This window comes from Lingula anatina, chromosome 6 (assembly GCF_051362555.1).
Source record: "Lingula anatina isolate TDL-2025a chromosome 6, LinAna3.0, whole genome shotgun sequence".
Taxonomy (NCBI): Eukaryota; Metazoa; Brachiopoda; class Lingulata; order Lingulida; family Lingulidae; genus Lingula; species Lingula anatina.
The window spans coordinates 22,389,517-22,406,630 of record NC_141772.1 but is presented as its reverse complement, the minus strand read 5'-3'; the positions used below and the strand labels follow the sequence as shown (position 1 = coordinate 22,406,630).

The 17,114-nt window shown below is 37.4% G+C and overlaps 1 protein-coding gene across 1 annotated transcript; it reads left to right on the top strand.

Moving 5' to 3' along the window:
* The first annotated feature begins 1,665 nt into the window (after positions 1-1,665).
* On the top strand, positions 1,666-3,444 carry LOC106178923 (uncharacterized). The gene is made up of 2 exons (XM_013562293.2): positions 1,666-1,946; positions 2,072-3,444. Exons 1-2 carry the CDS (start codon positions 1,822-1,824, stop codon positions 2,973-2,975), a joined length of 1,029 nt encoding a protein of 342 aa, XP_013417747.2. The 5' UTR covers positions 1,666-1,821; the 3' UTR covers positions 2,976-3,444.
* Positions 3,445-17,114: the final 13,670 nt, after the last annotated feature.

The following is a 17,114-nucleotide window of genomic DNA, read 5'->3' as shown; positions in this document are numbered from 1 at the left end:
TCTACATCACGGTGTTATAAACACAACAGGTGTATGTATCAGTACAATTTGTTGTCAGCTTTACATAATGCGTCTGTTAACAGTGTAAAACATGCATGCTTACATTTAGTTCTATACATAAGAACCAATAATATGTATATTGTTACCTGTCACTCATTATAATATTTTGTAAACCCCCTGACGATCGGGCATAGTGTACCGTTCTTTTACTTTTAAAGAATGACAACGCTGCCACCAACAAAACAGGGTTCTGTTTTATAATCTTTGTGGCGCTGCCCTCTGGCTGACAGCCCAACACTACAGTAACAGCTAACAGCTCGCTTGCTTGACAAAGCACTCTGACTTCCAGCTTCCAACTCTACCTCTCAGCTCCCAGCCCTAGACTGACTGCCTGTATTTATAGGCGCTCTGGTCAGAGGTCAGAGGTCAACTCAGCTGCTAGCAGAGAAAAGTTTTAAAAGAAAAATTTTCACATGTCAAAACGCTACAATACTTTCTGGGTATGCCCGTGAGACTCGGAGTCGGGGTTGACACACGTCGTTATTTATTTATTTATTTATTTCGATCATATATATATATATTTATATAAGAATTATTTATAAGAATTATTTGCCATAAATACACCTTGGCATCTTTACAGAGCAGGTCTAATAATTGCTTTGAATTGACTGTTCTGGATCGTGTTTGGATGAATTGTAACGTCAGACAAGATCACTTTTTGTAAGCCAACTATTAATCCTACTTTACTGTAAAAACGAGTGTTAGACCTTGATATCGTAAAAAAACTATATTTATGGAAAAGAAGGAAAAAAGCATATAAGAACATTAAAAAGTTTAGAACTGGCTAATTTTGTTTTTGATTTTATAATAAATTGATACGTTAGAACCTTTCTTAGGTAGAATGTCTATTCGACATTGAGGTTAAAACATACTTCAAAACATAACCATTTTCATTATCACAATATCCCTACGGTATTCCAACTACATTCGAGCTGCAGATGATGAGCTGCTGATGAGAGGTAATATACCTGGAATGTGCAAGAATTATTCCAGGCAGGTTCGATGTGCATTCTTAGTATTGCAGAGGCATTCTTACAAAGCCGTAATATTTTATGATAATTTGAAATTCCCTCCCGAATATGGTACGAATTTTTAAATTTAGTAATTCCAGCTTGATTCCTACAGATTTCGAATAAGTTTGACGGGGGCTTTAAGTCACTTGGCAGTTCGAATATTCCTCTTATGTGATCAGAATCTTTCGAATGCTGTCGGAATGCCGTGAGAATATTTAAAATGCAGTCATAGTGCAGTTAGTATACTGTTCAAATGCCAAATAAATTTCCACTTGGAATGCACTTCGAAAGTTTTTGACATGACAAAAACATTCTGGATGCCACAAGAATGGGTAAAAATATTTAGAACGCACTTTCAATTTTTAGAATGCTCTTCGAATATCCAGGAACGCACAAAGAATTGTCTTTCCGACGGCATTCTTGCTCATTCCGCCTCCAGTGTGACGGGTGTATTATACAGTATGTTACATTACCCGCATTACATGTTACAGAGTGTATTATAATGCAGATCACGTAAAAACACAATTTATACGCATGGAAATATACACTTAATGAGACAAGGTCTCTAACATATATGTCACAGAACACGTTATATAAGTGTTATATACTCAAGTATTGCCTAGGTTAAACGATAAGCTTAAGCTTTTAAGCGGGCATCTGACGTTGCTTTAACTCTTTACTTTCATCAAGTATTTGAAATTCTTTCACTAGTCTGAGGCGTTATCATACAGAATACGCATCATTTTCGATGGCAGCTAGGTATCAGGCGAGAGAGCTAGGAGAAAAGGAGGTGCGGCTTAGATTGGAAGAAGAGTTCAGCACCTTATCTGTCTCTGAAGCTTATCACAAATGTTTAGTTATCGTCAACAAAGGGTGAGTCTGCATGATTGATTAGACAATTCATGTAATCTAGCTGTTCATTTCCTCATAATTCTGTTTTCCATTTGGACAACTTTTTATCCGGCAAACATTTCAACTCATTTACCTTTTTTTTTCAGAAAAGAAGAAAGCAGGAAAAGAGATTCACGCAATATGGCAACCATTCGGATGAACAGTCTAAAGCTTACAGAACTTTCTTCACCAGTTCGAATTATGGATTTTGGGGGAGGTATAGGAACCCCAATGGCAGCCATATGTAAAAGGCTTAAAGAACTCAACAAAGATGCCATCGTCAGCGTGGAAGAACCTCATGAAGAGTCCCTGCAGAAATACAAGAAATGCATTGAGAACTTGGATAATGCAACTCTGGATGTGGCCTACTATGGGCGGTTCCAGGATTACTTCGGGAAGTCCGTGGAAGATCTGCAGTCCACTGGCGCGTATCCCGAAGAATTGCAGGACAGGGTGCTTGCTATACAATCTATGTATCATCTCACAAAGTGGTTTGATCCCTCCTCTGATCCGTATGAAGAAATCAGGGGAGCTGTCTTTGCCATGTATTCCATCCTCAAGCCAGGGGGGATGATGTTAATGCAGTTGGATAGTGGGGACAATGCTTTTATGTGGAACACCACTGTGCACTGTTTTGAAATTCTTTTTCCTAATGATGTCATTAATCTAAAGAAGATAGATGAGGCTAGGCGGTCATTGCTATTTCAAGGCAAAATTGTGAATATGCTGAACGAATCATTTCCAAAATTTAAAGCTTCAATAAGTCACGAGGAGGGGAGGTGTGATTTTGTGCTTCCTTCACTTGCAGAGATAGGGGTCTCATCCTTCTTTACCTATTTTGACGGTCGGACAGGAGACACCTCCAAATTTGACCATCGTATGTTGTCATTCTGCATGAACTTCGTCCAGAGAGAAGGCAGCAAGTACGGCCTTTCCCAAGAAGGGGATGGAATGTGGCGGTTGTTAAATGTTACACACTTTATTACTATTAAGAAAGAAAAACAGATTTAATACCCTTCCTCAACTTCCTTCTAGCAAATGGAGGCAAACGAGTACTGTGGTTTTATGCTTCCTTCCCTGGCCGAGGCCGAAGCCTGTATGTCTTTACTATGTACAGCAAAGAACGAACAGGAGACACGTCAAAGTTTAACCCTCGTATGGTGTCACGGCCTCGACATGAACTAAATAGTCATTGTATATTCAGTTTGACTAATATCCGGGTATAACTACATATTGCTTAATTTTGTTATGCAATAAACTTAAATACATAGTTTAGTGACAAATGATACTAGAATAAGTGTGATACTAGTATAAGTGTAGACGGAATTTCAATTTTTTTTAGGTTAAATTTTACTGTTAATAAGGGAAAACCATCAGCACATCATAATAATCTTCCTCCTTTCTGTGTACTACAGGAGAAAAGTATTTTAATAACATTAAAATATTATTAAAATCCTTCTGTGCTGTTTTGGGATTTGTTTTCATAATGATTGTTTATTGTAAATATTTGCCACTGAATTACCTATTCAAAACCTAATTTAATTAGAGTGATGTTTTTTTTTTTTAAAAAATGGTTAGGCCGCACCGTTTGTTGGACATGTGGGTTTTATTTGTGTTGCGTAAGAAACTCTTAGTGGCAGTTTGCGTTTCTCCCTTGTTATAAATCTTAAAACGCATAACCCCTATAATGTTATATTAACTACATTACATGTTACAAACGTAACTTGTTCTCCCAAAATTGTCCACCTAGTAGTAAATAAATGCAAAGAAACGTGCTGATCATGTTCTCAATACTTTTGCAGCCGATTTGAAGTAGTAACCTGTTTGCCCACGTAATGACAAAGTCTATGAGTTAGAAATTAAGTAATCAAAAACTCATTGATAATATTCGCAATGTTTTTGCAGCAGATTTGAAGCAGGATGAAGATGGCATGAAAATTAGCAGTAGAAAAGCGGCTATCCTATAGCTATCAAACCAGGCTGTCCGTAACGCATGCTACTTCGAAACTGCTGCACTCAGAATAGAAATGTGGTAATATACTACTGCGGTGAAGCATAATGTCTCATTTCTACTGAAATTTTGATAAGCATAGTTATGGTACAATGCTACTTCTGGGAAGTATAACCTCATTCATACCTTAAGTGGTTTGAGGTATAGTGTCAGTGTGAAGTAGGTCTACTGTACTGCGTTTTCATGCGGGCGCCACCAAAAAAATACAGGAAATACATGGAATAAAAATTGTTTCAGGACATCGTCCACAATGCAAGCCGTTTGAGGTACGTTGTCTTAATATTTCATTTATTTAATTGAGTAGACGTTAGTAAAATGAGTTTGAATTCGAATTTCAAAGTGTGTATCTCAGCATACCTGTATTTTGGGAAAGTTAGTTGGGACATTACACATTATTTCCCATGGCAGCCAACTATCAGACGAGATGAACAGGAGATGCAGCGTAGATAGAAAAGTTCAGCTCATTGGCTAAAACTGAAGCTTATCATAAATGTGTAGCTGTTATTAACAAGGGGTAATTGGTGTACTCCAATAATAAATCAATTAATCATTTGTTGTTTATTAATCTGTTTTCATTCATCAAGTATTTCAACTCCTTAACTTTTCTGAGTAGAAGAAGGTAAGAAACCGGGCTCAACGTACTTTGATAACATTCGTGACAACATTCTGAACCTATCAGAACTTCCTTCACCTGTCCAAACTATGGATATTATACCCCCGTCACACTAGAGGCGGAATGAGCAAGAATGCCGTCGGAAAGACAATTCTTTGTGCGCTCCTGGATATTGGAAGAGCATTCTAAAAATTCCGAGTGCATTCTAAATATTTTTACCCATTCTTGTGACATCCCGTATGTTTTTGTCATGTCAAAAACTTTGGAAGTGCATTCCAAGTGGAAACAAAGATGTCATCGTCAGCGTGGAAGAACCTCATGAAGAGTCCCTGGAGAAGTACAAGAAATGCGTTGAGAACCTGGAAAATGTTATTCTGGACGGTTCCAGGATTACTTCGGGAAGTCCATGGAAGATCTGAATTAAGTCCATTGGAGCGTATCCTGAAGACCTACAGGATAGGGTACTTGCTATACTATCTATGTACCATATTACTCACATTCCAGAATAATGACAATAACTGCTGTTTTGGAGGTAAAATGAAATTTATTAAATATCTATGTCTTGTTTACCATGTATATGTATTTATTTGGAACCATGAATCTCGTACTAAGAGTTGTTTGAATTTACTATGAAAAAGGTACCTAACGGGCCTGTAGCCAGCAATTTGAAAAAGGGGGCTCTTTTTCTGAAAAAAAAAATGGACCATTTAATTATCATGAAACCTTCGTGTACCTAGATGAAATTTTACCAGAGGTGACCTTTTCCCGACAAAAAGGGGATTCTTTTGAACCCCCCGAGACCCAGTAACTAAAGGTCTGTCCATTGCTGCTTTTTGTTAAAACACTTCACTTGCCAATGTCAGATAGGTAAAATCTGAGTGCATTTCAACGAAAATTAGAATATTTTGTTTTCTGTCCGATAGCTTGTACCAGACTAGAGAAGAAGGTAAAAAAGAGATGAGGTTGGAAGAAAAAGATCAGCTCCACCACAATCTCTGAAGCTTGTTCAAATGTAATTATCCTCCACAATGAGTGATCCCACAACATTTATTGCTTGATTTGGTCATATAATGGACCCCTTTAAAAGAAATTTAGCCACTAACATTTCTAAAAAGAGGGAGATATGAAAAGAGATTTTCTCAATTTCGAAACCATTCGTGTGAACAGATACCCTAGGTTCTAAATTTCGGTATTGCCAGCTCGTTCTTGATTTTATGTATTACCCTCATCAGTAATACCGTATTTGTAAAGCTCACACGTGGAAAAGTATAATGAGCAAGCTAGGCTCAGGGTAGTGGACAGAATGAAGTTAAAAGGATAACAACTGTTCATTTTGGCAAAAAAAAGATAAATAAATAAATAAAAAAATAAATAAAAAATAAATAAATAAAATAAATAATAATAATAAAAAAATAAATAAATTAGAAAAATTCCTGGGGTAAAGAACAATTTTCCCATACTTACCACAGGTAAATGAATCCATTTTTACGATCAAAGTTGGTCCCTGTTTTTTTTCTAAAAAGCATGTTTTTTGTTTTTTTAATGACTTCTTAAGAGATCATTACAGAGCATAGCCATCTATGGAGGTCATGTGATCTAATGACAAGTACAGATTTCAGAATAATTGCAAAGGCTGTCGTTTTTGTGGTAAAATAAAATTTATTATATTTCCATGAGATGTTTACAATGTATTTATTGTCAAATATAAATCTCATACAAAGAGTTGTTATCCCTTTAAGGGGAATTCCTTTCATTTCAAATTATGGAGGTAATTTTTTTATGTTAAATAAGGAAAACCATCTGCACATCCTCATCATCTTCCTCCTTTTTGGCTACTGCATGAGCAGGCTATTCAACCTTTAAAAAATCTTTCAGTGCTGTTTTGGGCTTTGTTTTCCTAATGGATGTTTATTGTAAGTACTTGACACTTAATTACCTATTCAGAACCTTATTTCATTAGAACGATTTTATTTCACAATCAGGTTAGGTTGCACTGTTTGCTGGACACGTGGGTTTTATTTGTGTTGTGTAAGAAACCGGTAGTGGTAATATGTATGCGTTGCTGTATTCTCCCTTGTTATGAACCTTAAACGCATAACCCCAGTTATGCAGCAGTTACGTTACCCGCATTACATTTTACAGAATGTATTATAATGCAGATCACGTAAAGAAATTATTTATACACAATGTCTCTTGCAAATATATGTCACACAAAATAATGTTATATAATCAAATGTGGTAATGTACGACTGCGATGAAGCATTGTGTTTAATTTCTACTGAGATTTTTGAAACATGGTTATAGTAGAATGATACTTCTGGGGAGTATAAACCTCATCCGTCCCTTAAAGGTTTTGAGGCATGTTGTCAGTGTGAAGTGGGTCAACTGCGCTGGAGCATTTACTGCGCTTGCGTGCAGGTGCCACCACAAAAATACAGGAAATACATGGAATGAAAATTGTTTCAGGATATAAAAGGGGTTTGAACTTGAATTTTGAAGTGTGTAACCCAGCATATTTTGGAGGAATTATCAATCAGTTCACAGTATTTCCGATGGCAGTCAGCTACCAGACTAGAAAACGAGATGAACAGGAGATGCGGCGTCGATTGGAAGAAGGGTTCAGCTCCTTGGATAACGCTGAAGCTTTAAACAAATGTGTAACCATTATCGACAATGTGTAGGTGTACTCCAATAATAAATCAATTCACCATTCGTCATTTGTTAATCTCTTTTCTTTAATCAAGTATTCCAACTCCTTAACTTTTCAGAGTTGAAGAAGGTAAGAAACGCGGCTTAACAGACTTTGATAACGTACGTGAAAACATCCTGAACCTATCAGAACTTTCTTCACCAGTCCGAATTATGGATTTTGGGGGAGGTACAGGAACTCCAATGTCAGCTATTTGTAAAAGGCTTAGAGACCTCAACAAGAATGCCATCGTCAGCGTGGAAGAACCTCATAAAGAGTCCCTGAAGAATTACAAGAAATGCATTGAGAAATTGGAGAATGCCACTTTAGATGTGGCCTACTCTGGACGATTCCAGGATTATATCGGGAAGTCTGTGGAAGAGCTGAGGTCCATTGGAGCGTATCCTGAAGAATTACAGGACAGGGTACTAGCTAAACATTCTATGTATCATCTTACACGCTGGTTGGATGATTGGAGTCCGTTGGAGCGTATCCTCATCAACTACAAGATAGGATGCTGTCCATACATTCTATGTACCATGTTTCAGATTGGTTGGATGATTCTTGTGATCCTCATGAAGACATCAAGCGAGCTGTCTTTGCCATGTATACCATCCTCAAGCCCGGGGGTGTTGGTTATAGAGTTAGATTTAGGGGAAAACGACTTCATTTGGAAAACCGCTCTGCGTTGTTTTGAGATTCTTTTTCCTAAAGAAGTCGTGAATCTCAGGAAGATAGAGGGGGCTGGGCGATCTTTGTTATATCAAGGAAAAATTGCAGATATCCTGGACAAATCATGCCCAACCTTTACGGCTTCTGTACAGCACCTTGAGGCGAGCTGTGGTTTTGTGCTACCATCTCTGGCAGAGGTCGGAGTCTATGTCTTCACCATGTACTTCACAGGATTTACAGGAGACACGCCCAAGTTTGACCATCGTCATATATCATTTTTCATCGACTTCGTCCAGAGAGAGGGCAGCAAGTACGGCCTTTCCCAAGAAGAGGACGGAATGTGGCGATCGACAAATACTACTAATTTGATCACTATAAAGAAAGTTAAAAATGTCTAGGCTTAAATTGTCATACTACCTTCTTTGGCAGAGGTCGTAGCCTATGTCTCAATTATCTACTGTGACGGTTGGCCAGGAGACTCCTTCAAGTTTGACCATCGTATGTTGTCATTTTGCATTGACTTCGTCACCAGTTAATAACATTATGGATGCATGTATATTTAGACCGTCAGGAGACTTATTTCATTATGTAGTAAGGGCCCTTACACATTAGACCCACAGGGGACTTGCAGGTGCAGCTTTCACACATTTTGATAGAACTTGCCAGTATTTGCTAATCGCAGTGGTGTCGGGAAGCTAATGCTATGGACTTATTTTGCGTTGAATCAAGGTCTCATGCTTGGATTGGAAACCTGACTTTGGGGCTGTTTACCCAGGGGCACAGATTATTTTTCACAAGATATTCACAGATAAAAGGTCGGTCATTTTACTATATCTGACTCTGTGCTGAAATCTCCAGGTTGATTACATGGCTGGTTATTGTCTGCATAACATCTCAAGCGCTGTCATTTAACAGACCCAGGGCAAGTCTCTTTGACAACAATTAAGATAGTTAATTGGTCTGATTTAAATCATTTTTTCTTTTGTGACAGATAAAAATAGCCCCTTCTGAATAGCTTGTTAATACATATTGGATATAACTGAGGAATCTCCTTTAATAGCTCCCTACAGAGCGGGCACAATGCTATCTACGCTAGTGCAGATTTTATTGCTTACAGCTGACCAAAATTTACAGGGTGGCTTTTGGTCATTTTCCCTATAATATCTGCCTCCCTGGTAGAGGGTAGGGGCTGTTAAAGTCCACTGTATGAAGGCTTAATATGAAAACAAATACAGTGAATAAGATAGCATTATCATGTTCAGTTGTCAGTATAGGGATCAACAACTTAAGTCCTTTGTATATATTCTATATATATACTATGCAGTTAATGACCAATTTATACCGTACCAGAAACTACTCGCAAAATCAAAAGCCATGATCCAGTTGTGGATTTCCAAGTTTCTAAAGCTATAATATCGGAAAATCTTTGTATTTTGCAATACAAGATATCGAATTTGAAGTAGAAAAAAGGTAAATAAATCTATTATGCATTTCTGTAGTAGTACATTATAATACAGTGCGGGATATAAATAGCCTACTGGACAGAAGTATGACTCTCTTGGTGAAGTATATACGTTTTGACAGCAGCCTTCTACTTTATACGCACTTTGACTCGAAGAAAGTATTAAGTAACCTGCTTTAAGAACAAGTGGTACGCTGCTTTTTAAAATTATCAGAGTTTGTCATTTGCACGGTTTTTGTATCCTCTACTTCTTTATTAACAACTTTATAAACTTCAAAACATCAAAAAATACTCAAAAAAACATTAAAAATATAATCAGGGCATTAATTTGCAACTGTGCTCTTTCACTCCTAATTTTGTAATAGAGTGCGGTCATAATAAAACTACCCAGTACGAACAGTTTCACTGGGAACTCACCCATAGTTGTTTACACCCTTTAGACAGTTTATTGGTATGCTAATGGCACCACAAGGAGTGTCATTACCTGCGTTTAGCGTTCAGAACATTACCTCTGTTACACATGACATATATTGTACAGATATTAGAATTACTTCCCATAAATAGTCATGGGCACCTTTACAGAGTAGACCTAGTAATTGTTTTGATTGTTGACTGTTCGGAGCTATCTTAGAAGGGCGTAATTCAGAATACTTGCACGACCATCTGCTGTCAATTTCGGGACAGTGTGACACCATCCCATGCTCGAGATACAGTGTGTAGTGGCTTTTTTTTGTGAAAATAAATAATGTCAACGTATTTTCACATTTTCATAAAGCCTTATTTTTATAAACAGATTTGTAGTAATGCTTAAATGAATCGATGAAATGGACAAGCTTACTTTTTTCAAGTATAAATCCCAGTTTACAGTTAAAACGAGCTTTAGACCTTTTTATAGTAAAGAAACAGTATCCCAGCAGGCATAGTGGCGTTGGATCAACGTTGAAAACAGGTTGATACGTTGAATTGCCGTTGATCTACCTAAATTCAACGTAAAATCAACGTTGATCCAGCCACGTCAAAACACCGTCATAATGTGACGTTGACTCAACGTTGTATTTTGGTCATTTACTCAACGTTGTTGTTTGGTCGTCGTGGTGCAAGACATGGATTGTAATTTAAAATATTAATTATTGAAAACGTGATACTTTGTTTATCAATACTGTAACTAACTTTATCAAAATGATAAAAAGAGTATTTTAAAGTTAAAGTGACATTTGTTTTGTGTCTTTAGTGAACTAGTGAATTTTCTTAACTTGTAATATAGAAATACATTCCAATAAACTTCCATGCAAGGTCAGCTAACACAAGGATGAATAAGTCGCTGTAAGTGTGTTTGAGTGAAGTTAACAAAGTTGACAGTTCTTGGTACCCTGTTATAGATAGGCAGGTTGAGGTGACTGTATATATATATATATATATATATATATATATATATATATATATATATATATATATATAAACCTTGGAAATTTTAACTTAAAGGCCATACATATGTACCCCACATATATTTAGCCACCAAAATGTCCTACTGCTAAATACATCTAGGCTAAAGGAGTGTACCATGCTTAGGTGCTAAATGCGTTAAAAAAATCAGACAAAGCAAGCACTTGGATGTTTTTACAGTGTTCATTATAATTGTGTACCTGTGTTTTGTACCAAATATAAAAAATTCAGGACATTTTAATGTCTTTTCATGCAAGAATGTTGTCTAACAACTGGGGTTGATACAATGTTGTTATCTGACGTTGATCCAACTTTCAAATCCAATGTTTATCTAACGTCTTATAAACATTATGGTTCAACGTTGTTTCAACGTTAAAACAACATAATTTGCCCGCTGGGTTTATTTATGGAATGGAAGAAAAAAAGCACATAAGAACACGTAAAGGTATATAACTGGCTAATTTTGTGTTATGGAAGTCCTTTCGGGTCATTTTATTACAAATTGAGGCGCCGAATCCTTTCTAGGGTAGGGTGCTTTGAGGGACATGGAGGATAAAACATAATATAAATGCTTCGCTGTATAAATTACAATGCAGATCACGTACCATTAAATGTTTGAGGCACGTAATCCATGTAAATGTTTATTAAACAAAGTAGAATGATGGAACAAACGGCCACGGTGAGAGATTTATAGGCATTCAAAATTGGCCCGGGTGACCTCAGAAAAGTCTTTTTAAGCGGCCATCTGATATTGCTTTTTTGCTAAAGCACTTCACTTGTCGGACTCAGCTTGTATTCACTGGCAGAAAATTCCAAACTTCGTCTTGAAAATTTCAAAACATCTTTTGAAATTTTGTAAGACGAATCATTTCCGATGGCAGGCAGCTACCAGAGAAAAGAACGATATGAACAGGAGATGCGACGTAAATTGGAAGGAGATTTCAGCTCCTTAACTGTCTCTGAGGCTTATCGCAGATGTTTAAATATCCTTGAGAAAGGGTGAGTCCACATGATAACATCAGTTCATCTACAATATAGCGTTGATAATTAAATCAATTCACCTATTAATATAACAGTCCATTCACTTATAAAATTATTTTCTTTGGTTATCATTTTATCTTTTTTTTATTAAACTAGCCATTCAACTTATTAATCCTCATTCATTTCAGAGTGGAAGAGGGCATGAAAAGGGGTTCCCAACTTTGAAACTATTCGTATGAACAGGATGAATTTAAAAGAACTTTCTCCACCAGTCCGAATTATGGATTTTGGGGGAGGAACAGGAACCCCCTTGTCAGCCATATGTGAAAAGCTTCACGCTCTCAACAAAGATGCCATCGTCAGCGTGGAAGAACCTCATAAAGAGTCCTTGCAGAAATACAAGAAATGCATTGAGGACTTGGATAATGCTACTCTGAATGTGGCCTACTCTGGACGGTTCCAGGATTACTTCGGGAAGTCTGTGGAAGAGCTGAGGTCCATTGGAGCGTATCCTGAAGAATTACAGGACAGGGTACTAGCTAAACATTCTATGTATCATCTTACACGCTGGTTGGATGATTCCTGTGATCCTCATGGAGACATCAAGCGAGCTGTCATTGCCATGTATTCCATCCTCAAGCCCGGGGGTATGTTGGTTATAGAGTTAGATGGTGGGAAAAACGACTTCATTTGGAAAACCTCTCTGCGTTGTTGTGAGATTCTGTGTCCTGAAAAATTCGCCAATTTTAGGAGGGTAGGGGAAGCCAGGCGTTCTTTGCTATTTCAAGGCGGGATTGTAAATATTTTGAACGAAGCATTCCCAATGGTGAATGCTTTAATAACGCACGACGAGATCCCCAAAGGTTTTGTTCTATCGTCATTGGCAGAGGTCGGAGCCTATGTCTCAATTATCTTCTGTGACGGTTGGTCAGGAGACTCTTCCAAGTTTGATCATCGTATGTTGTCATTTTGTATGGACTTCATCCAGGGAGAGGGCAGCAAGTATGGCCTTTCCCAAGAAGAAGATGGAATGTGGCGATCGTCAAATATGACTCATTTTATCACTATTAAGAAAGCTCAACAGATGTAGGACTTCCTTTACCTTGACAAATATAACCTTTAGAAAACATGAATGTAATTATATGACGGTAAAGTGAGGACAACAGTGTATCAGTGCAATTTGCTTTTCACTTTTCATGTAACCGGCCTTCAAAGCATGTAAACCGCTTCGAGATTTAACTCTGTCTATAAGATATTAGTCACCAACATATCCCGTAGGTTTTTCATATGTAGCCGAGAATGATAACAAACAGCTCAGGTTCTTTATTACCTTATAAGCACATACAAGAGCGACTGATGGATATTTATTTATTACTGTATAAGCACATACAAGAGCGACTGATGAATATTTAAGAAAAGTCTTTAGAATAACACGTTAAAGAAGTGGCTCGGAGAATTTGTTTTCCGCCCGCGTTGCCTACGTGATACGATAAACGGAAAATAGATGACATATTATCACCCAGTTACACACGCCACCAATTATATAATAAATGAAGTATGTATACTGCTATGCTGTTTTGATTATCCATAGATGTTAACATTAAACAATCATGTAACCCATTGTATTTATAACATTATGTCTGTTTGTAAGGAGACTTACTTGCTAATGCATGTAGTAAAGGCCAAGTGTGGCCCTTACATAGTAGACCTACAGGGAACATGCAGGTGCAGCTTTCGTACATTTTAATAGAATTTGTCAGTATTTGCCTATTGCAGTGGTGTCGGGAAGCCGATGCTATGGACTTATTTTGAGTTGAATCAAGGACTCATGCTCGGGTTGGAAACCTGACGTTTGGGCCACAGATTGATTTTTCACAAGATATTCACAGATATGCTTTAGGATAAATAGACGGTCATTTTACCATCTCTGATCCTGTGTTGAAATCTCCAGGTTGATTATATGGCTGGTAATGGTTTGTATAACTTCTCAGGCACTGTCTTTTAACAGACTCAGGCTAAGTCCCTTTGACAGTTAAGTGCTCTGATCTAAACCGCTTGCTCTTTTGTGACGGATACAAATGGCCCCTTCTGAATAGCTTGTTAGTCCATATTGAAGTTAACTGAGGAATCTCCTGTAGTTGCTCCCTACAGAGCGGACACAATGCCATCTGCGCGAGTACATATTTAATTGTTTTCATCTGGCCACAAATTACACGGTGGCTTTTGGTCATTTTCCCTATAATATCTGCCACCTTGGTAGAGGGTAGGGGCTGTTAAGGCCCACTGTATGAAGGCCTTATATGAAAACAAATAGCATTATCATGTTTAGTTGATAATATATACCTTTGTATATATTCTGTATGCACTAAACAATTAATGACCAATTTATATTATACCTGAAACTACTCGCTAAAGCAAACGCTAGGAGTACGTTTATAATATAACTACCCAGTAAGACAGTTTCACTGTGCACGCAACCTTATTTTTTACACTCTTTAGTCAGTTGTTTTGTATGCTACTGGCATCACAAGAAGTGTCATTCTCTGCGTTCACCGTTCAGAACGTTACATCTGTTACATAATTACTTTGCAGATCATGCACTATAGGACATGATACTAATACACAGCTACATATATACGCTTGAAGGAACAAACGGTTGTTACGATCACGCCACAGCTTTAGATGGGTGTCCTTGCAGTTGTTTAATTAATTCGACATTAACCGAAGAAATTGGAGAAAGTGTCTGATTCTGGATTTATGCATATTATAGTAGAGTTATTGGACAGAACATACTGCAGAATATTCCAATGGCAGTCAGCATTCAGACAGGGAAACGAGATGAACAGAAGATGCGGCGTAGACTGGAAGAAGAGTTCAGCTCCATGGCTAATGCTGAAGCTTATAACAAATGTGTAACTATTATCAGCAATGGGTAGGTGTTCCCCAATAATAAATCAATTAATTATGAGTCATTTGTAACTCTTTTTTCATTTCTTAAGGATTTTACGTCCTTAACTTTCAGAGAGGATTAACGTACTTTGATACCATTCGTGAGAACATCCTGAACCTATCAGAACTGCCTTCAACAATCCGAATTATGGATTTTGGGGGAGGTACAGGAACCCCCGTGTCAGTCATTTGTAAAAGACTCCAAGCCCTTAACAAGGTTGCCGTCGTTAGCGTGGAAGAACCCAGTGAAGAGTCTCTGCAGAAGTACAAGGAATGCGTTGAGAACATGGAAAATGTTAAGCTGGATGTGGCTTACTCTGGAAGGTTCCAAGATTACCTTGGGGAGTCTGTGGAAGAGCTGAAGTCCATTGGAGCGTATCCTCAAGAACTTCAGGACATTGTGCTTGCCATACATTCTATCTATCATCTCACAAATTGGTTTGATCATTCCTCTGATCCGTATGAAGACATCAGGCGAGCTGTCTTTGCCATGTATTCCATCCTCAAGCCCGGGGGAATAATAATAATAGAGTTGGATAATGGAGACAACTATTTCATTTGGAACACATCTGTGCACTGTTTGAAGATTTGCTTTCCTAATGAAGCCGACAACTTAGCGAAGGCAGTGGAGGCTAGAAGTACTTTGCTACTTCGAGGGGAGATTGCCAATATTCTGAACAAATCATTTCCAACCTTTACAGCTTTGATAAGACACGAGGAGGCGAGACGTGATTTTGTGCTACCATCGCTGGCAGAGGTCGGAGGCATGGTCCTAATAACCTATTTCCACGGTTGGGCAGATGACACTTCCAAATTTGACCCTAGTGTGTTGTCATTTTGCATGGACTTCGTCCAGAGAGAGGGCAGCAACTATGGCCTTTCCCAAGAAGAAGACGGAATGTGGAGGATGTCAAATGTCACAGACTTAATCACTATTAAGAAAGTCAAAGCTGATTATGACTATTCTAATCTTTAAAGAAAGAACTGTGAAAGTAACAAAGTGTAGGGTTATTTTTATTCTTACACATTACATCGAGCATTGGTACTTGACACACTAGAAACATATTTAGTTTTATCCTGTTGTGCTTAAGCCTACTATGTTTTGTGTAATTTTTATCCATGCAAATCATAACTTAAAGGGTGTCAAATGCTCAAAATTATTTTCATTTTTAAATGCATGATAGCATTATCATGATACCGACCTTTTTATATATTTCACATTGTTCAGAGTTTGTATAAGGTGTAAAACGTGGTAATATAATGTGAAATAATAAAGTACACGTGTTCTGGGGGATAAGGGCAGATGCGGTGTTCATTGATAAGAGTTACCATACGACTTTTTATGCACTTTATAGTGGCATTAGAACAGTAAGATTTATGACTTACAAACCAGACTGGCATCATTACTTTACACGAATAAAATGTTTCTATATCTTAAGACTCCTTTATGTGACATATCTCTTGGTTTTGTTATATTCGAGGTTACTTTTTAGTTCACAATTGAAGTTGGTCATCCAATATGTGTAACCAGACCTCCACCAAGCTACAGATAAACTGACACTGGTCTTAGGAACCGAATGGTATTCAATTAGGGTGGACCTCAGAGAATCTGGTGTGGCAAACTGGTAGTATTAGGAATGGAAATCGAAACAAAAGACTGTACTAAGAACTTTTAGAGAATGTTAAGTTTATGTAAACAGATTTTGTAGGAAACCTTAAATGAATCGCTAAAAACGGGCAATCCTAGTTCACAATAAAAAAGAGCAATAGACCTGAAGTTATGTAGTAAAAATTGATTTTTTTATAACAGGGAAGAAAAGAAACACACAAGAACAGTAAAAGCTTAGAACTGGTGAATTTTGTGTCATGGAATTCCTTTTGGGTCATTTTATTGTAAATTAAGACGTCATGGCCGGCAATGAAGTTATAAACAGATACATGTATGTCCAGCTCAAGCAATGTAAATACTTCACTTTTAAAATTACAATGCGACACTTATAACAACACCGATGGCTTTGACAACCATATGGAGCAACAGTGTTTAAATTAAACCTTAGCTGCCCGTATAGTTTCTTTATAGTTTTATTTATATCTTTTGTTTGAACTTTTCAGTCGGTTTTTTCTGAACAGTGCGCTACCTGTATCACTAAGATACACCATTCTCTGTCTTTTACATTCAATACATAAGATGTAACCTATTAGTTTGCAGGTAATGCACTCAGTTACGTCAAGTGGAAACATTTGTATCTTTGATGAGCAAAAAGTACCTTAATTAGTACTTCTATGGACCATATTGGAGTGAAGATTCAATTGCAGTTAGGTAAAGACAG

What these genes read in the sequence shown, in the direction of transcription:
- LOC106178923 (XM_013562293.2), top strand. Translation starts at nt 1,822, where the DNA reads ATGGCAGCTAGGTATCAGGCGAGAGAGCTAGGAGAAAAGGAGGTGCGG. An exon ending in TTAGTTATCGTCAACAAAGG is followed by an intron (nt 1,947 to 2,071) that starts GTGAGTCTGCAT and finishes TTTTTTTTTCAG; the next exon opens with AAAAGAAGAAAGCAGGAAAA.